At 43.0% G+C, this 24,908-nt stretch overlaps 1 protein-coding gene across 12 annotated transcripts in view; it reads left to right on the top strand.

The window, feature by feature from the left end:
• Positions 1 to 24,908, top strand: part of tenm3 (teneurin transmembrane protein 3) — a 251,798-nt gene that overhangs the window by 113,818 nt on the left and 113,072 nt on the right. For all 12 annotated transcript variants that reach the window (XM_054751727.2, XM_015954354.3, XM_015954353.3 and 9 more), the window contains 6 exons: positions 10,959 to 11,105; positions 13,961 to 14,091; positions 14,169 to 14,257; positions 20,556 to 20,675; positions 20,850 to 20,982; positions 22,366 to 22,494. In XM_054751727.2, coding sequence (XP_054607702.2) covers positions 10,959 to 11,105; positions 13,961 to 14,091; positions 14,169 to 14,257; positions 20,556 to 20,675; positions 20,850 to 20,982; positions 22,366 to 22,494 — 749 coding nt within the window. The remainder of the gene's footprint in view (positions 1 to 10,958; positions 11,106 to 13,960; positions 14,092 to 14,168; positions 14,258 to 20,555; positions 20,676 to 20,849; positions 20,983 to 22,365; positions 22,495 to 24,908) is intronic.

Below are 24,908 nucleotides of genomic sequence, written 5' to 3'. Positions count from 1 at the left end.
CATGTACAGGTTGAATAATAGCGGACCAAGGATAGAACCTTGAGGAACACCACAAGTAACCACTCATTTTTTAGAGTTAAACCCCCCAACTGACATAAATGACTGCCTATCTCTAAGGTATGTTTGGAACCAACTAAGAACTGGACCGGAGAAACCAACCCAGTGTTCTAGCCTCTCTAACAAAATGTCATGATCAACTGTATCAAATGCAGCACTAAGGTCCAGAAGGACAAGAACAGTTACTTTGCCAGAGTCCATGCTTATGTGTAGGTCATTAACAACCTTAATGAGAGCTGTCTCTGTACTGTGGTTACTGCGAAAACCGGACTGGTAAGTATCAAAGATGTTATTTGATATAAGGTAACGATTGATCTGAATAAAAACTGCTTTCTCCAGAAGTTTACTAAGAAACGGTAAGTTTGAGATCGGTCTATAATTGGAGAACGCTGTTGGATCAAGGCCACTCTTTTTTAACAAGGGTTTAATGGCAGCTATTTTTAGCGCGCTGGGAAACATTCCTGATTGAAGTGAGAAATTATTGATTTCCAAAACATCAGATTTGACACGGGGAAATATTTTTTAAAAAGATTGTTGGAATAGGATCCAGGCAGCAAGTGGACGATTTTTGTTGTTTAATCAGGATATCTAGTGCTTTACCAGTTAAAAGCTCAAAATGAGTCATAGTACAGAGTGCGGTACTGGAAATATTCTGCCTAATGTTCACAATTTTACTGTTAAAGTAAGATGCAAATTCCTCACATTTAGCTAAATATGACATCTCAGCAGGAAGACTAGAAGGAGGATTAATAATCTTATTGACTGTAGTAAAAAGGACTTTACTATTGTTAATATTTTCATTTATAATTTTAGAAAAGAAGTCAATTCTGCTTCTTTTCGTTTCTTTGTTGTACTCATAGAGTTGGTCCCTGTAATTATCATAATGAAAGGTAAATGATAAATGGCCTGTATTTGATATAGCGCCTTCTAGAGTCATGGAACCCCCCAAGGTGCTTTACAACACAATCAGTCATTCACCCATTCACACACACATTCACACACTGGTGGGGATGAGCTACAATGTAGCCACAGCTGCCCTGGGGCGCACTGACAGAGGCGAGGCTGCCGAGCAGTGGCGCTACCGGTCCCTCCGACCACCACCAGCAGGCAACGTGGGTTAAGTGTCTTGCCCAAGGACACAACGACAGCAACAGACTGAGCGGGGCTCGAACCTGCAACCTTCCAATTATGGGGCGAGCACTTAGCTCCTGTGCCACCGTCGCCCCAATGAATTTGAAGTTTAGATTTCCTCCACCGTCGTTCTGCCTGCCGACATTTCCTCCTTAAGGCTTTGATTTTGAGCCCTTTCCCCCATGGGGGTTTGAGTTGTTTTATGCGTCTAGTTTGAAAGGGTGCAACTTGATCCATTACATTTTCCAAATTCAAGTTAAAAGTCATCACTAGATCATCTGTTTGCGATCTTGTAGACGCAGGCAATTTATATATAATTTCCTTAAAGTTTTCTATTGTGCTATTGTCTATAAAACTTTTTTGGCTTCCTGAGGGTTATGCAGCCTGTGAGGAACAGCTAAAACATTAAAAAATAAACAGTAATGGTCAGATATAGCCATATCTATAATTGCAGGAGCAGTAACATTAAGACAATTCGATATAACTAAATCTAAAGTGTGGCCTTTGTTGTGCGTAGGCCCACATACATGCTGAGTTAAACTGAAGGCATCAAGGATGCTAAAAAGTTGTCTCACTTCTGTGGCCTCCTGTTTATCCACATGAATATTAAAATCACCCAAAATTAGTAACTGCTCAGATTCTATAGAAACCTTCGATAGTAATTCAGATAATTCCTAATAAAACTCACACTTTGATTTTGGAGGACGATAAACTTATTATCAGTATTGGATTCTTGCATTGAACGGGTATAGCAAGATATTCAAATGATAAGAATTTGCCTAAATTAATGTTTTTGCAGCCATAAGAGTCAGAGAAAACAACAGCTATTCCACCTCCTTTTTTACCTGATCTGGTGGTGTGAATAAAATTAAAGTTATGAGGCGCAGCCTGCTTGAGCACAGCGGTTCCAGTTTGATCTAACCAAGTTTCAGTCAAAAACATAAGTTCCACAGAATGAGTGGTTATTAGGTCGTTTACAATAAAAGACTTATTAGTTATTGATCTGACATTAAGGAAGGACATCTTGATGTAATCTTGTTTTGGTCTAGAAGGCAGAGTCCGAACCAAATGTACATTGTTTAGATTCCTGCACTTCCCTTTAGAATTGCTGTGATTAGGCCTATGGGTAATAATAACAGGCATCAGTGATGCATAATGATAATCACTAATATGGAGCGGACTCACTGAACATCAGTCCAGATTTATATTGGATGAGGTTAATGTAAATTCTATATTCTTGGTCAGGATACGAGACCCTAGTGAGTTTGGATGAACCCCATCAGATTTAAAAAGATATGAGCGATTAAAAAAGGCCATAAAGTTGTCCATGAACAGAATGCCAAGTTTACAGCAGTAGCACTTCAGCCATGTGTGAAGCTGAAGAGCACGAGTGAACTTGACGTCTCTGAAGCTGGGGCAAGGCAAAGGGCCAGAGATAATGACTACGTTTACATGCAGCCAATATCCGGGTTAGGATCGGGTTAAGGTCGGTATTCGGGTTTCTGAGTTGATCAGAATAACCCGTTTACAAGCATAAATGGAAAGAGTTACCTCTAACTTGCATAACCCGATGTAAATGCGGAGGTTGGGGAAGCGTCAGGACGTATGGACTACGTCCAGACGCAATATGCGTCATTTCTGGTTCTTCTTGTTCCGGTATCCGTGAAAACAACATGTTTCCCAGTTCGGAAGAGATAGCGACCGCGTTTGTTTGCGCTTTAGTTTCCTCGTCACTCCAAAAGTGTGGTGCTGTGCCGCGACTCGCCATGTTGCTCCCAACTTGTTGTTTACTTCCGGAGTTCTGGCGCATACAAGACGTCTCGCTACTCAAAAGTCCAAGATTCCTTGCGAACAGAGCATGTGCAGAACACACGCTTTGATGGGGATATTCCAATATGCGTTTACACGACCAAACATTCGGGTTAGAAAAGGGTTACCCCAGGTGTAGTAACCAGGTTTTAAAAAAAACGGTTATGAGCATATCCGGGTTTTTGGCAGTGTTTACATGGACCTGCAGAACCGGGTTATTTTGAATATTCGGGTTTTAAAAGGGTTACTGGCTGCATGTAAACGCACTGTATGAGTCGCTGACCTGATTGAAGAAAAGTGTCAATAATGCACTTAAAATCAGATTTGAGTATCTCTGACTGCATGTTCCTCAGGTCGTTGTGGCCGATGTGTAGAATAACAGCTGAAGCAGCAGGGTTTTGGTCCAGCAGTAGTGGGATTTTAGAATCAATATCCAATACTCGTGCACCAGAATAGCAAAAAGTTTTCGCACCAGCAAAATGGACATGCCTCACCATAGAGCACCCGAGGACCAAAGCAGATGGAGCTGCACCAGGACCGCCACGTCCTGATCCCAGCTGGCGCTGAACTGCAGCTTCTGATGCGGTACCAGGCTGAGTGGCTGTAACGTCAGACTGGAACTTATGCTGAGTCTCATCTGAAGGACGGGTTTCTGAATAAACAGATCCAGAACGTCTGCGAATAACTGCATTCAGTAGCAGCCTGCGACGGTCAGACGAAGACGACCCAGATACCTGCTGCGTCCGGATGGCGAAGTTTCTGCCCGGTTTGTGGGACGCCGCTCTCGGAGGTGAAGAACGTGCCGCCCGGCCAGCTGCCGGCGGGTCTGCAGTTTCACCAGGTGGAAGGTTAGAAGCTCCAGTAGACAAGGGTGAAAAACGATTGGAAAGCTCCAGATGAGGCTGTAATGACTCCGGTAACTGAGGATAGTACCGTTTCCGACCGTTCCGCACAACCTGCGACCAGGATGGATGGGCTTGTGAGCCAGAATGAACCGGCGTAGAGGCTAAAACCCGGGTCTTGGGTCTTGCACCCACCCGAATCCACTCGTCCCCAGGTGGAACCGGCACAGATGCAGAAGAAGGGGAGGAGGCGTGACGCAGAGAAGTCTCAGCAGGAACGGCGCTAATTCGTTCACAGATTCTGAAGGTCCAGCCATGCAGTCAACCCATGATTGGGTCCAGCACTAGCATTATTAGGTCCAACATTAGCTGATATTGTAAGCGGAAGAGTTGCGTCAGTGTCTGAAGCAGGAGCCTGCCCGGAGGGAGGGGAAATGACCAACTGGTGAGCGCGAGAGTTCTGGAGTTGGGAGATACACTTGGATTGATCAAGTGCAACAGACATAAAGCTGATCAGGAGTTTATCCTTGGTCCTCCTGTCATCTTTCAACTGTTGAACACTCATCTTGAGCTGATGAATACCGTCCTCGAGTCGTTGGTAAGCAGAACTGCAGCTGTTACATGCGGAGCAAACATTGTGTGCCGCCATCATGACCGCACCACACTTGATTGGCAGCCCAAAGCCAGAGTGCCTCTGTTCAGAATGCTGGTGGGGAAAGGAACTGCCTGTGGTAGTGTAGGTGGAGTAGTGCCAATCCCCAGTCCCCTCCTGGTGCAGACAAGCAGCAGCTGTAACAATGGTGTTCATTATGGACAATCCACGACGAGCACAGAAGTCCAATTGAAGGAGGAGGATGAGGAGAATGCAGTGAATAAAACATCCTCCAGTTTGGTCCCAAATGTGCAAGGTCAGCATCTGGGGGTCAGTGGATCTCCCTGATGATTAAAGAGGTTGCGTGTGATTGTCTGCTGTGACAAATTCAACACATAATCACACAATTAGTGAAGGAAACATACAAATGTACACCACCAGCAGGTCTATTCTTAATAAGTTCATTATCATTTATGTGTAAAATGTCCTTCTACAAGTTATTTCCCAACCAGGATTAACTAAAACAGATCACATTGTTTCAATCTGTGAAATAGAGCAGTGTTACTAAATCATCATGCTTAGCTTCTCATATAAAAGTGATGGTTTCTAGTTTTAAACATGTTATTTACTGGGGTGTGGATTCTCCCTTCTCAGTCATCATTTACATTTCTATTTTCACGATTCGATCCCAGCTTCTCCTTCCTTTTCCGTTTTGCTGTCATTTTTGCATTAAATAGGTTATACATTTGGCAGTTCTGTTTTCATTTTGATTTTTTTCCTTTTCCTAATTTTCCTCCCTCTCTTCCCATTGCCCTCTCCTAATCTCAGGATTTAAAGGTAATTCAAACCAAAGACTTCATGAAGGCCATACTGTCCCAAAGTTTCTTTTCTGTGAACTTCTGAGTCAGTCCACTTTGGCTTCAGTTTTTCTCCTTGCTGTTGATTTGGTCCTTGTTTTGTCTTACTGTGTTTTAAAATTCCATTTGCATTTTACTTTACTCCGTTTTTATCATGCTTGTTTCGTTTTACAATTGTACAGAAACGTGGAAAGTAAAAAAACATTTGCTCACAGTAAACACAAAGCAGAAACACATTCAGTCATATACCACAGGTGTGAAACATCAGTTATGTTTTTCTTCCTCCTGCTTGATTGTGTGTTTATTCAGTCTTCTGTACATCCATTCATCTCTCTCTCCCTTGCCCCCCCCACCCCCACCCCCACCCCCATATTTAGTACTCTGCATTTGTCTTGTTTACTTTATTGAACACTCACTATGTTCTGTGACTCAGGAATGCCACATAGAGCCAGAAAGTATAGATAAGCCTTCCTATACTTTGTGTGCTAACATCTCGTCTACTTATTGTCTTTTCACATGGCTCTTAACTATATTTTCTATCACTTGAATTATAACTCGATACAATTTGTTAATGAAAAGGACTAATTTAATCCATATTTTAAAATTTATAAACATATATTTCTAATCTCTTTTCCAAGAAAGAAAATTATGTCATCAATTACTTTTGTGTTTTAATCATGATTTTTTTTTTGTTTGCTTTTAGTTGTTTGTACATTTGTAAATATGATTTTACTATCATCTATAAAGGTTTTTTAACAGGGTCTTTTTATTAAAAGTGTGAAACACTGGAAAAAAAAGTTTTAATTATTATCTCTGATTAAAATTGGCCACTCTGAATTTTTCATGCAGGCTGAACATGAAACTAGTCTTCTAACCAAACGTCCTGCATTAGCCTTTGATAGAAAGTAGACGTGAAACTCTCCAATTGGAAAAGCCTGACAGATCTACATCACACTGTGAATTAACTTTCATGGAATCACCCATTTTCATTTATGAAAGGCTGGTGTTGGTTTAGCTTCCAAGAAACAGCAAAAGATGTCTTGACTAGCAGAAGCTAACTGTTAGCATTAGCAACTCCACAACATGACAGAAGTCCTTCAGGCTTGTGTTATTTGTAGAGATAAAACATAAACATTGCAAAGCAGAGTCAGTGGTAGTTGTGTTGCTGTCTCTAAAGCGAGATGTTAAAACATCAGGAAATAAGACTTCAAATCCTGCTGTCTCAAACTACTTTCTCCTCAAGGTGACCTTCTGAAAGGCCTCTTGCTCCTTAGGCTCATCTAAGCATTTTTTTTATTATTTAAATAAAACACACCTAAAATAACATAAATTCACAACCCCACCCACCCAGATATATTGGATCAAACAAAAATAATATAAATAGACACAAATCAGGTTTCCAAATTATGCCAAATCATAATACAAACACAAGGAAGAAAACGGACGAACACAGCCCTACAATATCCAGAGCCTTAATGAGCAAATCTCATCCACCTCTGGAGCCTTGCCACCGAGGAGCTTTATGGCCACCTCAGTGACCTCCGATCCACAATGCTCCGAGTAGAGGTCAGCAGCACATCACTATAAATAGTGTTGGTAGAACACTGCTTTCCCCTCCTGTGGCACCGGATGGTCTACCAGAATCTCTTCAAAGCCGTGTGGAAATCTTGCTCCATGGTCTCACGGAACTCCTCCCACACCTGGGTTTTTGTCTTCGCGACCACCCGAGCTGCATTCCGCTTTGACTGCCGATACCTATCCGCTGCCTCGATTCCCACAGGCCAACAGGACTCTTTCTTCAGCTTGACAGCGTCCCTAACCCCCGTGTCCACCAGCGGGTTTGGGGATTGCCGCCACGACACCAGCACTGACGACCCTGCAGTCACAGCACTGGTCGGCTGCCTCAACAATGGAGGCACGGAACAGGTACCATTCAGACTCAATGTCCCCCGCCTCCCCGGAACGTTTTGGAAGTTTTGTCGGAGGTGGGAATTGAAGCTCCTTCTGACAAGAAACTCTGCCAGATGTTCCTAGCAGACCCTCACAATATGTTTGGGCCTGCCAGGTCTGACCAGCATCCTCCCCCACCACTGGAGCCAACTCACCACCAGGCTGTAGTCAGTTGACAGCTCTGCCCCTCTCTTGACCAGGATGTCAAAGACATGCCATGCGGCTGCAGATCAGATGAAACAACAACAAAGTCTATCATCAAGCTGCATCCTTTGTTATACTAGTGCAAGGAACATATATGGACACCTTTATGTCTGAACATGGTGTTTATTATGGACAATCCATGACTAGCACAGAAATCCAATAATAAAACACCATTCGTATTCAGATCAAGGTGGTCATTCCTCCCCACCACACCTCTCCAGGTCTCACTGTCATTGTCTACGTGAGCATTAAAGTCCCCCAGCAGAACAAGGGAGGCCCCGAAGGAGCACTTTCCAGCACCCCCTCCGAGGTTCCCAAAAAGGGTGGGAAGGCTGAAGTGTAATTTGGTGCATAAACACAAATCACAGTCAGGACCCATCCTCCACACATAGGCGGGGGGAGGCTACCCTCTCGTTCAACGGGTTAAACCCCAACGTACAGGCACCAAGATTGAGTCAACAAGTATGCCCAGTCCTGCTCAGTGCCTCTCAGTGGGTGCAACTTCAGAGTGGTAGAGTGTACGACCCCTCTCAATGAAACTGGTTCCAGCCAGAGCCATGTGTTGAGGTGAGTCAGGCTCTATTTGGTCAGAACTTCTCAACCTCACACACCAACTCAGGCTCCTTCCCTACCAGAGAGGTGACATTCCACATGCCACGAGACAGCCTCTGTAGCTGAGGATCAGACTGCAAAAGATCCCTGCCCTTGACTACCACCCATCATACTCTGCACCTGACCTCTTTGGCCCCTCCCACGAGTGGTGAGCTCATGGAATGGGGGACCCACATTTCCTCATTTGGCTGTGCCCGGCTGGGCTCCGTGGGCGAAAGCCTGGCCACAAGGCACTTGCCAGCGTTCCCCACCTCCAGGCCTGGCTCCTGAGGGGGCCTCTATGACCTGCATCCGGGCATTGGAACACCTATGTCTTTCCTCATAAGGGGTCTTTGGGCAGTTCTTTGTCTGATCCCCCACCTAGGACCTGTTTGCCATGGGTGACCCTACCAGAAGCACAAAGCCTCAGACAACTTAGCTCCTAGTATCATTGGGACATTCAATTCCCTCCACCATGGCAAGGTGGCGTTTAAAAGCCACAGCAGTCAGTAAGAGCGGCATCATAAGGGGCTTTTATCTTTTTCAAAAGCTCAGAAATAATAGCTTGACAAATAGTTGGCGGAAGTGACCAAACAGTTGAGGGCTCATTAAATGCCGACAACAGCAATGGTGAGAGAGGTGCTGAAAGTTTCTTAAAGATCTTGGCTGGAAAACATTATAGTTTGGGAGATTTTCTGATTTGCAGATTGCAGAAACAGTCTTGGACACAAGAGATATCCTTTTCTAGTTCCTCAACCAGATTTGGACTCACCGTTGAAAAAAAAAATCCAATGGAGGCAGATTCAGACAAATACAACAATCAATAAAACCAACTAAAACGTGAATTGATAATTTCATTGTCCAAACAATTAATTCCCCGAAATTCCAACAGTGGTTGACTTTAAATGTAGCTGATGTGTGAGCAGAGGTCCCGCTCTCTCTCTCTATGCTCATAGTATTCACAGTATGATTTAGAAAATGCATATTCAGTCTGTCAAGTTAAGATATTAAATTCTATGTTCTGCAGGGTAGGTAACCTCGTAAGACCAGGTAAACAGTCCGCTGTCCACCTCCATTACCCTATGATTTCAGTGCCTTGAGCATTTCATCCTTCAACTTCGACATCTCCATCTTGCTAGGGCTTGAAGTTGGTGTAGCTAAATGGTAAATGAGCTGTATTTATATAGAGCCTTTCAGAGCCAGAGGATTCCAAAGCGCTTTACTCTACAGTGTATCATACATCCATTCACACGCACATTTGCACGCTGGTTGTATCCACAGCTACCCTAGAGCACACTGATAAAGGCAAGGTTGCTGAGCACAGGCACCACCAGTCCCTTCAACCACCACCAACAGACGAGGTGGGTTAAGTGTCTTGCCCAAGAACTCAATAAAGAATTTTCTTCTACTGATCCTGCAATCCAAACCAACACTACCTACTGAGCTACTGCTGGCCCAAATTAAGATAAGGCTGAAGCTTCAGTGGCAAAATAATCACTCCGACCTGAGGACCTACCTGCATTAGAGGCTGCAGAGCAAGTACTTTTGTTCCTTTTGAGATTTGCTGCCATTCTGCTGAACTTTCCAGTGCAACAAAGCCCCTGGATCTAAAGCAGTAGCTGATCAGCAGTAGCTCAAAAGGTATTGTGGGTTGTCAAGTAATCAGAATGTTGCAGGTTTGATCCCAGCTCCTGGCAGAGAATTCTGCTTTTGTATCCTTGGACAAGACAGTTAACCTACCTTGATTGCTGGTGATGGTCGGAGGGACCGGTGGCACCTGTGCTCGAAAGCCTAGCTCATGTCAGTGTTCCCCAGGGCAGCTGTGGCTATCTTGTAGTTCATCACCATCAATGTTTGAGTGTTTGTGAATGGTAATGAGTCCTCTGACTCTGAAAGGAGCCATACAAGTTTGGGTCATTTATCATTTGTCGATATCATTCTCATTTAAAGTGCAGCAATAGGTGTCGAGTTTGATAGAAAAGACTGAAAAATACCATAATTAGGAAAACCGGTTGGGAGCGAAACGTGCGCGTCCTACACACATGCCACCATCTTGTCTCTCCGCCATCTGTAACGGTTACATTTATTTATGCTTTCCAATTATTCCATATTATTATTTTGTGTCCAGGTGTCATTTTTATCATTTGTCTTAAACAGGTTTTTGTTGTTTTTCAGATGCTAATAGAATGTTTACATACAGTAGCTGTTGTGACCAACAGCTCTCATAATATCAGTTCATGTGAAACTACAATATGAAAATTTTCACCAGCCAATTGTCAGTTGTTTAAGTGTTGATAAATGTCTGTTATTTAATTTTATATCCATTTATAGGAAAACATATTAATTGCACAGAATAAAACTTATTTCAATAACTTGATTAATTTAATCAGGCTTTTGAAGTCCAGTGTTTTTTCCCACTCAAGCTGATATACATTTTGAACATTACTGAAAACAGTATTTAGAACAAACCAGAAATCGAATTTCTTCAGTTATCCCCCAAATTAATAAAATGATTATTAGACTTAATTCCATTTTGGTTCTTTGGTTCCATTTGGTTCCATTATGGAATTAGAAACTAGACACAGTAAGAAATACCAAAGATGGTTATTAGACACTCAATTAGGTCTGTTCCTGAGGCCAGGACTGTTTGTTTCTTTAGTTCAGAATTGTGTTTATGTTTCTGTCTGCTGTTTATTTAGACTTAAGGGCACATTTCTCTTAACAGTGAATAAAATTCTCTCTGGTCCCAATTCTACAAAAATGTCAACCTTGTGATGTTTTCAAAACACAAGCATTGTCTCAGTTCTGTTCCAGTTAGCATAAAGAGTACAAAAGTGTTCAGCTTGCTAGCTTTTTTAGATTGAGGGCTATTGTACAGAATGAGTCACGTAGTGTTTCTGAATGAATTTCTGTTCCTGTGAACAGAAGGCTGCCCAGGTCTATGCAACAACAATGGCCGATGTACTCTGGAGTCTAGTGGATGGCATTGCATCTGCCAGCCAGGATGGAGAGGGGATGGCTGCCACGTTGCCATGGAAATGCTTTGTAATGACGGCAAAGACAATGAAGGAGGTATAGTTGCCTGTTTGTCCATTCACCCACCCTTCTGTTCAGTGACTCATCCATGCACCTATCTATCCACCCACCAACCCAACATTTATGAACCATATACTGTAGGGGTGTCCACTTCACATAAACCTCAGTTTTCCAAAATAATAGAAAAAGTATTTGTGTCAAGGTTGGTTACATTCATCAAAAATAAATAATATTTTAAACAATAAACAGAATGGCTTTAACTTACTAACTTGATTTTGCAGTTGGGGGGTGGGTGTAGTTGCCATTGCTTTTTGCTTTTCCATGAAAGATTTACAAGGGTAGCTAATAATGGGTTTCCCATGGCAAAGCCTTCCAGGTGTTTATAGATGGTTCCATCACATTTGAAGTATGTAGAGTTTGCTATCAGTTCTATTAATTGTTCTAGGTTGCACCTTCATACACACACATACAAAGGTAGGAACATAGCAGACATGTTGGACAAGCAGCAATGTTGGACTTAATAAGCCACAGCAGCATAATTGAGCCCTCATGAAGTTAATATGTTACACTGCGGGGTGGCAGACACCTGTAACTTCAATCGAAGCAGCATTTGTGGGTGTGTTACTATTCAAACTTTTGGAGTAGTTAGAGCTTGAACCCCGCCCACCAGTGGCAGAGGGTGTCAGAGCGAGTGAGAGCGAGCGAGTGGTAGAGGAAAAAAACACAATGCCGAGAGGAATGCTCAGTGCTGACGAAGCTCTTCGTCTAGTACTGGCAGATTCGGACTCGGAGGAAGAATATTTCCTTTCCGAGGATGATCTGTGGTCTTCTAGCGGGACGGAAAGCGTGGCTTCAGCGCGCAGCAACAGGGAGTCTGTCAGCGACGACGCGGTTACACAAGCAGCCCATCCAGCCCTTGTCCGATGTTCCACGTCACCGTGTCCGTGGTCGGGGAAAGAGACGTGGCGGGGGGCTCGAGCAGCTCGTACTGGGTCTGATCCCTTGCTCCACTGTGGTGGGGGGGGGGGGGGGGGGGGGGATATGGTGGCGATGAAAACTCCACTGGTGATGGATTCAGCCCCGGGGGTGCAAACCGTGGCAATTGCAGCAGGAGGGGGAGGAACCACAGGAAAAAAATCACTGCTAGCAGGGGGGTGGCCCAACATAGCCTCAGTGACAATAATAATGATGGCTGGGTTAGTTTGGGAGAAGAGGAACAGTATTCCAAGTAGTGTTGTCAAAAGAATCGATACCTAGTTATAAATTGATGCTAAAAGTGGTATCTAAATTAGATTAGATCATTTTTAAATTGCTTTCAAGATCTAACCGTAATTTCCGGACTATAGAGCGCACCTCAATATAAGCCGCACCGGGCTAAAAGCCGCAGATATCTACTGAATTGAAAACATAGTTTAACTGAACTGATCAGTATCAAACAAAACAAAAAATGTATTGATTACTTTATTCATCGTCCTCCTGTGCACTGAAACCACTGAAGTCATCATCTTCAGTGTCGGAGTTGAACAGCCTCTGAAGAGCTTCGTCACATACCTTTTCTGTGGCGATGTCAGTGTCACTGTCCGTGTTGCTGTCATCATCCCGGGGTGAAGCTGGGAAAACAAGCAGCGCCGTTTTACTGTGAAAAAAATCCTCCTGGGCGCTTTCCGTAGCACTCCTTTAACCATTCCTTCATTAGACTTTCCAGCATCCATCCTTTCTGGTTGACTAAAGCCGCACCTCATTATAAGCCGCATGGTTCAAAGCGTGGGGAAAAAGTAGCGGCTTGTAGTCCGGAAAATACGGTACGTTTAAATTGGATCCGTCTGTGGTGTGTTCTTCCAGACCTCCATGGCTTGATGCATTTGATTTCCATTGACAATTTTTGTGTGATTTTATTTACAGCACATTCAACTATGTAAAGAACAACATATTTAATAGGAATGTTTCATTCATTTAGAGCTAGATGTCTTATTTTTGTGTTCCTTTATTTTTGGAGCAATGCATTTACCCACCCACCCATCTATCGCTACGCCCATCCACCCATTAATTATGGATTTGTCTGACTTATTTTCATCTACATCTACATAGAACTTAACGGGTTTCAGCTGCCAATTTGTGTTTTACTTTGAAAATCCTGTAAAGCGTCAATGGAAACTAACCTTGCTATCAAGCCCTGGTCCTCTCCCAGAAACAAGTCTCTGGTCTGAAACCTGTCTCCCTTGGCTAGCACATGTGGCTTTGGCTGGATTTGGTAGTGCACAGGTTTGCATCCCGGTCTGAGCAGTAACTTTTCTTCTTTTTTATGTACACTGGCCAGTATTATGTTTTCAACTCTATTGGTAAACTGTTTAAAAAGTAAGGACTAAGGTTTTTTATTTACTTTCTTTGTTTGTTTAGCCAGTGTGAGTCCATGTGAGGAGAGCAGAGTAAATTAAGTAAAATGCTCATTGGAAAGGACCAAATTCAAAGATTTTGAGGACACAAAATATTTTGCAGAAAATAACGAATAAAGCTAAAATATAAAAACATGAAATCTTCTTCAGCTGGCTACATAAATCACTGCTGACACAACCAGGAGTCGAACCCACGTCAGCAGGTGGAAGGTGAAGACGGATTCTACAGGACTACCATACAGCAACCGACTCACCTGTTATAAGCACGTTTTGTCGGAGCGGGCATGGGCGGATTTTCAATGAAACTAATTGTTTTATCTCTGGGTTTAAATTCAGGCTGATGAAAATAATTTGTATTCAAGACAAATGACATCTCAGTATTACAAATGGTTCTTGAAGATTTAAAATATGATCAGGAACCTTAAAAAAGTCATTAATCATCCTTTTGACTTTTCCTTTTTCTCCATTGTTTCTGTATCGCTCTGTTGGATGTTTTAGATAGTCTGGCTGACTGTATGGATCCAGACTGCTGTCTGCTGCCTTCCTGTCAGAACCAGCTGTACTGCAAAGGTTCACCAGACCCAGTGGAGGTGCTTAGCCAGTCTCCATCCTCACTGGCTCCTCAGCAAGTAAGGCTAAGCCATAAAAGTTAGAAATCATTCTACATATCAGCATCATTTAGACTGTTGTGCTTTATATCGGGTAGGCTGCCAGATCTTTTCATCAGCGCATTCACTTCCTGGTTGGTCCAGAATCTACTCACATCCTTATGGGAGAAAGTCCATTCAACAGAAGGTACTGTGTGTGTGTGTGTGTGTGTGTGTGTGTGTGTGTGTGTGTGTGTGTGTGTGTGTGTGTGTGTGTGTGTGTGTGTGTGTGTGTGTGTGTGTGTGTGTGTGTGTGTGTCTATACTTGTCTTTACAGGTTTATGTGGACAAATGTTAACTTTAACCTGTAACGTGGACATTTTTACGGTGTGGGGACATTTTGCTGGTCCACACAGTACGAAGCACCCTAAAACTTGGTTTTGGTGTGCATAAGCTTTTAGTTTAGGTTAGGGTTAAGAAACAACCCCCATTGGTTATGATTAGGGTTAGGCATAGTGGCGTTACTAACATGAATGGAAGTCAATGGAGGTCCATACAAACATATAAATGCAAGTGTGTGTGTGTGTGTGTGTGTGTGTGTGTGTGTGTGTGTGCACAAGTCTGCGGGTGGTTGGTTTTAGTGATGTGTCGGTCGCGAACGAACCGGCTCTAAGAGCCGGCTCTTTGAAGTGAACGACGGGAGCCGGCTCGTCATTGGGAGCCGTCCCCCCCCCCCTCCCCCCCTCCCCTTTTGCTTTGGTGAAAGCCACAGGTGATTGGTCAAGATGTGTAACTGCGTGTCCAGACTGTCCACACACAGAGCAGTAGGGGTGGGGAAGAGGGAGAATAAGACTCAGACACACAGCAGAGCACATGCGGGCGGAGGGAGACGAGAGGGAATGAGGAGGAGGAAAATGGCGAGAGAGAGAGAGAGGAGAGTGTGACGAAGACGTTGAGAAAATGAGCGCCAGCAGTCGGAAAGTGGAGATTTCTGAAAGTGTTCAGTTATTAAATCCATAGAAATGATAAATATTTGATATATAGCATTTTTTAAATTTAGTAAATCATTTTACACATAGTTTTGCATTATTTTGGTTATAAATGTACTCTACGCAACTGAAAATCTGAGGAGCCACTTGGGAGCCGAAAGAGCCGGCTCTTTTTGGTGAGCTGAGCCAAAAGAACCGGCTCTCTAAAAAGAGCCAGAATTCCCATCACTAGTTGGTTTGTTGGTTGTGGGAATCAAGATTCATTGAAAGGTGAACATCTAATGAGAAAATAAAATAGTAGCAACTGCTGTCTTTTATTCCCTGATTAGAATAAACTGCAGAAATCTGTCACGTCAATGTTTACCTGTTCAAGTGGAAAATTAGAATTACTACTCCAATTGTTTTTTAAGACCTATTATTGCGAAGCTTTCCATTTTCTGGCAGTCAAGGCAGAACGACTTCCACACTTTTCATCTAAAGTAAAACATATATTTCAGAGTTCCCTGACATTTTAGTGTCATTGTTCTGCTGATCACAGCTGTCTCTCCCTAGTGCTGAACACCAGGGCCCTTATTCATCAAACATTCATAGAAAAAGTCCTGATTTTGATTCTATGAATGAAATGTTGAATAGTCGTACGAACGGTCCAAAGACTGATTTTTGAAACATGCAGTGGCCTTTTGTACGCACGTTCCTTTGCACTCGTCTGATGGTAAATCTCATCTGTGCGTACCCAGGAGCTCGTTCCCGTTCTCAGTCATTTGCATGCAGAAATGCCCTCAATTATCTATCTTTGGTCACGTCATGACCTCAGCACGTGACGGGATTCCCTGCGTTCTACCCGGAAAGAAAGAAAACTTGAGAGATTGAGACATGGCTGCTGAAGTGCAACAGAACCAAACTAGTTGCTGAGGCTATAAATGTGGTTGGGCCAGAGGAGAGGTTCCCGTCAGGAATAAATAAAAACTTTCATTTGATAAATTGTATTTTATTTGTTTATTCGTTCCTGACGTGTTTCCGCTGCAGTGGAGCTCATCACCCTTTCTCTGGTGACTTCTCACAGGTACAGCCACGTAATGCACATTGTTATTTCTGCTGTCGGTAGATCCCTTTGCCCCTCCCTAGGCTGCCATCTTACCGTAGTGGAGTGGTTTGAGTGTCCCAGTGATCCTAGGAGCTAAGTTGTCTGAGGCTCTATGCCTCTGGTAGGGTCACCCATGGCAAACAGGTCCTACTTGAGGGATCAGACAAAGTGCAGCCCAAATACCTCTTATGATGATTACTTCAATTGGAAACAGTGTTCCCTCTCCCAGATGCGGGTCACCGGGGCCCCCTTCTGGAGCCAGGCCTGGAGTTGGGGTACGTCGGCGAGCGCCTAATCCTTCAGTCGTGGACCCCGGCCGGGCACAGCCCAAAGAGGAAACGTGGGTCCCCCTTCCCATGGGCTCACCACTTGTGGGAGAGGCCAAAGGGGTCAGGTGCAGTGTGTGATGGGTGGTAGCCGAAGGTGAGGACGTTTGCAGTCTGATCCTTGACTACAGAAGCTGGCTCTTGGTACGTGGATTGTCACCTCTCTGGTGGGGAAGGAGCCTAAGTTGGTGTGTGAGGTTGAGAGGTCCCAACTAGATATAGTCGGACTCACCTCGACGTGTGGCTCTAGCTCTGGAACCAGTTTCCTTGAGAAGGACTGGACACTCTACCACTCTGGAGTTGCTCCCACTGAGAGGCGACAGGCAGGGGTGAGCATACTAGTTGTCCCCCTTCTTGGTGCCTGTACGTTTGGGCTTACCCCGGTGAATGAGAGGGTAGCCTCCCTCAGCCTACGTGTGGGGGAACGGGTGCTGACTGTAATCAAAACTACAGTTCAGGCTACCCACCCTTTTTGGAGTCCTTGGAGGGGGGGCTGGAGAGCGCTCCCTCCAGTGACTCCCTCGTTCTGCTGGGGGACTTCAACGCTCACGTGGGCAACAGCAGTGAGGACACCAGATCTGAATTTGAGTGGTGTTTGTCATGTGCTCTTCGTGGATTGTTCATATTGAACACCATGTTCAGACATGAAGATGTCCACATGTGTTACGAACTCTGGCTTTTTATCCCACCAGTAGACAAGCCCAGGACAGCTCCAGCTTTCTTCTGGTGCTGGCCACCTTTCAGCACCATAGAAAGCAGCACACTTCTCTCTCAACTCAGCTAAACGCCATTTGTAATCACCCCGCTGCAGCTGATAAAGACTCCACACACACACAGAGGAGGGAGAGAGAGAGAAGGAGACTGACACTCAGAGAGAGATTGAGACCAGATCCATGCCATGTCTCATTGCTGGCTCCATTAGTGTTTTAAGGGTTTTAGTGGTTTTAGTTTAGACTGTTGAGTATAGATGTGCGAAAGCCAGAGTGCTTTTTAGGCTTCTAAAACAGATGAAGGACCAGAATGCTTTTGGTTTGGGAGCTTTTTACATTATGAGCGCCGTTATGGCTGCTCTCGTGGTCTGCCTGTATTTGTCCTGTCTATATATGTGTGTGTAATCTTGGTCAGGCTGTTCTGTGGAGTCAAGTTCCTATGCTCTGGTTCGCTGGAGCGCTGGCAATAAAATTCTCTCTGATTCTGATTCTGATTCTCTGACATTTCTGTTTTAATTGAGAATCCCCATTTTTTTTAAACATGTAATCACTTGCCTTTTTAACACTTTTTATTGACCTTTTAGAAATGGAGATTTGTGTTTAAAAATCCTTTCCTTAAAAATCCATGTGCAAGTTCGTAATATTCAAACATTGTTTTAAGATAAAATTAAAACAATGTTTGAATATTACGAACTTGCACATGCATCTGTGTTACGACGTGTCCTTCATTTTAATACCCACCACTCGTCGTATCGTAGAACTCCCAGAGAGCAGCCAACTGGCTCTACCCCCATGCCCCCCCCCCCCCCCAATCTCTACCAGAGGGCAGCCACTTGGCACTGTTGTTTTCACCTAGTATCTTTAATCACTTGTAAATGTTTGCCTTTGTTCTGTAAATCACTTCAAGAGATGCTGGTGCCCTCCTCACCTCCCGCTCCTGCCTGTTTGTGTCTAGCAGTAAAGTAATGAAGCACCTAGAGACAAACCAGAACAAGTCTGCAGGTACAGGTGGTGTCAGTCCTAGAATCCTCAAAGCCTGTGCAAACCAGCGATTTGGGATTCTGCAGAGCCAAATCTGACCTAAGAGAAGGTTCCTGTGCTGTGGAAGATATCCTGCCTTGTTCCAGTACCTAAAAAATCTAATCCATCTGTCTTCAATGACTATATACCTATTGTCCTAACGTCTCAAATCATGAAAGTCCTCCAGAGACTGCATAGACCCCTTATTTGTTTAAAAAAATGGTGGATGCACGCACATCACGTAGGCAGAAAGAGATGCCGGCTCTATAAGATAATGTTGTTTTCAGCAGTCATTGTGTTGGAGTTATGTCGTAAGTTGTTAGCTAGCGATGTTTTCAGCATACTACAGCAGTTTTTCACCAAGTGACCAAAAGGATAATGCAGCAAAGTTAACTTTAGTGAATGAGAAACAACTTAAAGACCCCTATGCATTACATCCAGGTGAGTGGATAAACAACGAGACAAAATGGCCCAAACTGCAATGGCTCATATCCATTTTTGCCTCATATCCAGAAATCACACCTTCACTCAGATACTCAGAGAGGTTAACTCTTAGTGTGAAGTAGAAATGTTGCCTGAATAAGCCAAAGAACCTAAAGGAATATTAAATAAAATATTCAAAGACCAATCAGATTGATATTTCATATTTATATGGAACATCACACCATTTAATAAATAAGTAGCCAATCCTTAACGCTACAGCTTCACTGGATCCCAGTGTTTTTTTAGAATTTGTTTTAAGAACCTGGTGTTGGCGTATAAATCCTTAAATGGGTTGGCACCTTCTTACCTATCAGACATTCTTTTGCCACATGAGCCACCGTTGATGGTTCCAAGGACAAGGCTGAAGCTGAGGGGTGATAGGTCCTTTACTGTTGCTGCACCTAGACTATGGAACCAACTACTTTTATTAGACAGGCCTCCTTGCTTGTGGTTTTTAAATCGCTTCTCAAGATGCACTTTTATTTGCTTGTGTTTAACACTGCCTGATTGTTGTTATCCACTCTTGTTTGTTTTATGCTGTGTTGTGTTTTTTATTTATCTTTCAGTATGTTTTTAGTGTTTTATGTTTGCTTTTAGTGTTTTAACTTTGCTGGTTTGTTTTCATCTGTACAGCACTTTGGTCAATAGATTTGTGTTTAAAGTGCTATATACTAGGGCTGCTCAATTAATCGAATTTTAATCACGATTACGATCTGAGTTTTAAACGATTATAAAAAACAAAACAAGCCGATTATTTGCTCCTCCCGCTTGCGCTGCCCTGAGTTGCAAATGAAGCGCTCCTCCCACAGTGTTGCCAACTTAGTGACTTTGACGCTATTTCTAGCAGCTTTTCAGTCCCCCTTCTTGACTTTTTAAATCTTAAAAGTACCTAGCGAACACCTCAGAAACATCTCTGGTAACCCTTAGCTACTTTCTGGATAACTGTCGTCGACATTTCCTGCTGCAGGTTAGCTAAACACTCCGCCTGCGCTCCGGACCGTTCTTCAGGACATTAGGAAAGGGAATGATGTAGTGATGTGTCAGTCGCTAAAGAAACGGCTCTCAGAGCCGGCTCCATGTTGGATTAACCAGAGTGAGTGACACACACACCGCACCTGCGGACTCCTGAGCCGCTAAAAACAGCTAAATGTGCGGCGCGCTAAACACACGTGCAGCTTGCCCCTGATTGCTGAGAGACCGGGTTGAGGGGTGGGGGCGCAGCTGTGGTTGGGACAATTATTACATTAACTGATGGACTTGTAAATAAATAGTTTATAAATAAGGTAGAAATAAGTTCCTCACGCTGATAACTAATAACTAATCTCTCTGAGGACACGGTGCTAGTGCACTCTCCTACAGCACCTTGACACGACTCAATAAATGTTATGCAACATTTTGTGAACATCAATTTATTTGCATTTATTTGTTATAAATGCCACTGTATAATTCTTGCTGTCAGTATTTGCAAGATATTGGTATTTGGGTCTGTACTGGTTAGACTTAAATGAGTTAAACCAAGGTCTACAGTCCTTGGGTCATAAACTATGAGCTATAAGTATATTGTTCTTTTTATACTGGGAATCAGGAGTTATTTTAGTGATCATCCTGTTTCTTATTTAATTTGGTCCAGATTGTGCCCTGAGCAATTTTATGACTGAATAAAAACAATTAAAATCAACATAAATTGAAAAATCGTCCTAAATAATCGTGATCTCAATTTCAGTCACCATAATCGTGATTATTATTTTTGCCATAATCGAGCAGCCCTACTATATACAGTAAATAACGGTGGATTGGATTAGAAGATTGATGTTCCACCAGATCTGCTATAACAAATGTTTCTGCTCAGTAGGGTGGTCCATACGTGTCATAAATACTGTGTCTTTGTTTGCAGCTTGGTGTCAGTAATTAGAGGCCAGGTGCTGACTTCTGATGGAACACCTCTGATTGGAGTCAATGTGACATTTGCTCACTATCCTGATCATGGATTCACTATAACACGCAGGGATGGAATGTATGTACTCATTTTCTGTTTGCTTCCCCCAAAATGATTTTACTTTGGTTTACTTAGCTCTGATCTGCATGGAAACGTTGACACTAATATGTGATTGATATCCACAGGCCTTGTGGGCTTGGTGTTGTCTGCCAGTAACATACCTTTGATCATTTGGGGCTGGTGTACTCACAGGTTTGACATCCTGGCCAATGGAGGAGCATCCTTAACATTACGTTTTGAGCGACCTCCATTCCTAACCCAGTACAGGACGGTGTGGTTGCCGTGGAATGTTTTCTATGTGATGGACACATTGGTCATGAAGAAGGTAAGTTATGGCAAATTACTTGACCATGATCTAATAAGAGTACAATACCAGAATCAGAATCAGCTTTACTGTGAGTGCCCCAGCATCCCAAAGCACAGAAATTTCACTCCGCAGTACAGCCTGACCAAGGTTACACACACACAACATGTAGAACAAAACAGATACAGGCAGACGACGAGAGCTGCCATTGAAGGCGCTCATTTCAGTTAGACAGAAAAGGGTTACATGAGGATAAATGGGGGGGAAGGGAAAAAAGGCATTTCAGGGTTGCTCCCGACAGGGGGTAGCTTTGCTATGCAAAAGACACCTCAAACTTATAAGCACGAACATCAACAATTCACACAACATGAGACTCCAATGGGCTGAGACCCTGTTTTCCCCTAGAGAGGGCAGCCATCTTCAGAGGTACTCATACACTGTTGAATCACAGGTGGGAGGGAGCTCGAGGGAGAGTGAAGAGTACATTGACTCCTTCAGTTGATGTCCTCGCCAGGCTAAGTCCACCAATCCGAAGGCGGGGGGGGGGGGGGGGGGGGGGGGGGGGTCAGGTTCCCACAGCATCTGTCTGCATTCCTTCATGGGGGATTTGTCTTCTCGCAGCTCATGGCTACCTGGACACCAGATTCAGATAGGAAGAATTGTTTGGGTCAGACAGAGTTAATTTTCTCTCTGCCTGTCAGTCTTTAACTGATCATTCCAGTCCCTCAGTGAATCCAATTTTTGGGTTTACACTTGCCCATACCGTGCATTGACTTTCTCCAAGATCACATCCATTTTGCGCACTAATACCGGGATCGCAGCTAGAACCTCTAGCTTAAGATTCACCTCGAGTGTTGTCCCAGTCTGAGCAGTTTCCACACGGTGACTTTCCATGGGTACGGGTTGCCCTTCAATCGCTCCCGTCTTCCCAATTTTCCAAAATACCACAAATCCTCCCACTCCAAGCAGAAGAAATCCAGTCATTATGAGGCCAAAATTCCACACGTCTTCGATGTGCTCCATGGACAGCTGGGAGAGGCATATAATATTCCACTTCTTCCAGGAATCCAACATATATCCCACTGGGTACGTCCCCTGTGGACAAGTAGGAGCCCCCTGCTCCGTTGTCATTGTTGAAAAAATCTTGTTGATCACGTTGAATGACCAGTTAATCAAATCCATGATTAAACATAGAGTTTTAGGAGGAATGCAGAGAAGCGCTCTGTAGGCAGACAGGACACGAGCATTGGAAAAATAAGATTAGGGAGAGAAAAGAGAAGCAGCTGTACTCTCCGGGTGCCAGAAGAAAAGAACCAGTTAATGAAATCACAAAGCTGAAGTCTGAGTCTGACTTGGCCACTGAAGACATGAGTTTGACCTATCGGTGTATTCTGCTCGTTTCAGGAGGAGAATGACATTCCAAGCTGTGACCTCAGTGGTTTCATCAGACCCAGTCCAGTCGTTGTTGCATCCCCTTTGTCTAGATTCTATAGAGAGTCTCTGGAGGAGGGCCCCATCATTCCTGAAACTCAGGTAACACAAAGAAAGAAGCATTTTAGGAGCTTTGGGTGTCTGTGATTCATCTTGTCAGAGAAACAGCAAGACCTGACTCCTGCTTGCAAAATGCAAGTTGGAGTGATTGCCGATGTAAGCACTATCATACTTGCAAACGTGTAACTTTTCAGTGAAAATTGCAGTTTTTGAAGCCAATCATGGCGTTTATATGATTTGAATAGATCCAAAATGTTTAGTTTTGTTTATTTTTTTTTTGTTTGGGGGGGGGGGGGGGTTCAACATCCAACAGAACAACATTTTCTTCTTAGTATTTCTTTTATAAAAGTATTCAAGCAAACAGCTGAGATAAAGCTGCATTTCCCTGCAGCTCTTTCATTTTTCACAACAAACAAACAAAAGTAGCAGCAACCGCGCTCATAACAGATAACAATATCCTCTTAATAACAATTACAGTATTCTGGAATATTTTCAGATGCTTTCATGTTTGGTGTTCTGTGAAGTAGTCTCATAATACATATTAATATTTAAATGATGATCCTTGTCATTTTCTACAATATGATATAAGGACTTTTTTTCTATTTTTCTGGGCAGGGGTACTGGGGGATGGGTTTGTCAGTTCAGTTGTGCTAGTTGGCACTCATTTTCATTTCATTTATTTATAAAGCCCCTTCTGCGACCAATGCAGATGCCCAAGGTGCTGAACACAACACAATCAAAACATAAAACCATCAGAATAAAATATAACAATCATAAAACCAGCATAAAATCAATTCAAAGAGGAGAGTAAAAGCAAAAAATAAAATCCAGAAAAAGATTAAGAGGCCGGGGCATCGAAACTGGGTATAAAATCTAATACAAATTAGTATCATTACATTTTAGCCACAATATGGCATATTTACTGATACTATTTGTTGTTTAATGTTATTAATATGCACTGTCCCTATTAAATAAACAAACAAATAAATAGACAAATAGTGGAAGCGAATACCAAACAAACTTAAAAGAAGACCAAGGGGCATCAGATAAAGTGAGCAGAGTAATTGGCTAAATAAAAAAATATTTTCAAAACTTAAAAAATGTAACCCCTACAGTCAGTAAGTTCATTCTAAGTTGCTTTTTCAGTTCCATTATTCTTTGGTTCTTATATAAACACAGAGCTGTAAACGCTTTGTTTTTGCACTTTTAGCTGACAGTTTTGGCCCCTGTCTCACCTTCGTCATCAACAACACCTGTGATGCTCAGACGAAGGTGACTAAATCCAAAACTGTTGGCTAAAAAGGTTAAAACAAAGTGTTTACAGCTCTGTGTGTATGTATAAGAACCACAGAAAAATGGTAACCCCTGCAATATTTCACAATGTTGTACCGTCACTGATTTTCTGGGTAATATTTTTAAAGATCCATATTAGATCATTGTTATTGGCTTACGCAAAGGTATGGAAGCCTGCGACAATGAGGTTATACAGTAACTGAGATGTGAACACATCACATGCATGAATACATTTGCAGCAGGAAAAGATGAGCAGTTCCTTATCAATCGGAAATGGTTTGTGCTGAGGGTGCAATGTAAAAATTGCTGGTGGATGTCGATCAAACGCACAGATACAAGCACATCTGTGTTCCCCGAATCCTAAGCAGCTAAAAACATTAATTCTGTTTGATCCAGAAAATGTTTGAGTCATATTACAGTGTTTCCCAACCCAGGTCCTCAGAACATGGTTTCCTTGTCTCTGCCTCAGCACGTCTGATTTTCATTGCCTCCCCAGGAGGACATCAAGTGCTGTAGATGCCTGTTAATCACTCATTCATTTAAGTGAGGCGTGTGGCAGAAGGGAAACACTGGTGGTTAAAAGGGCAACATGGAAAACATGCAGGAAAGAGTTCCCTAAGGACCAGGGTTGGGAAACATAGCAGTAAGAAGATCACACCTACCAGGAAATTTTGTCATCAGTTTATTATTTTTTTTCTAAAGACCAGCATGTTTTTCTGTTATTTTTCAAGTTGAGATTTGCTTTCTTTCAATTACTAGAACCTTTTATTTTCCCCATTATGTTTACAATTTATCAGGGTTCCCTCTGCTGTCTTAAGTCAGTATAAAAGGCTTTCTGGGAGGGGCGATGGTGGCAGGGAAAATACACTTGCTTGGTCATCTTAGCCATTGTCTTCACATAAAATTGTTCTTTTCATGAATTTGCCAAGATTTCTGCATGACTACATTAACCCTCTCAGGCTCAAAATAGGTTTTGATAAAAGGACGAACAACTAAGTCCTTCAGAGGTGCTTCTGAGTTAAAAAATACTCATGAAATACGTATGTGGAGTAACCAGGTAGGTAGGTTTTAACGTTGCAAATCTGCAACGCCTGCCTCCAGAGGGTTAACCAGCACCTAAAGTTGCCAACAATTGGCAGGGAAATAATTAACAATTATTAAAA

The sequence above is a fragment of the Nothobranchius furzeri genome, chromosome 7 (genome assembly GCF_043380555.1).
Source record: "Nothobranchius furzeri strain GRZ-AD chromosome 7, NfurGRZ-RIMD1, whole genome shotgun sequence".
NCBI lineage: Eukaryota > Metazoa > Chordata > Actinopteri > Cyprinodontiformes > Nothobranchiidae > Nothobranchius > Nothobranchius furzeri.
Note: the sequence above shows the minus strand (reverse complement) of the source record. Positions and strands in the feature narration are given on the sequence as shown.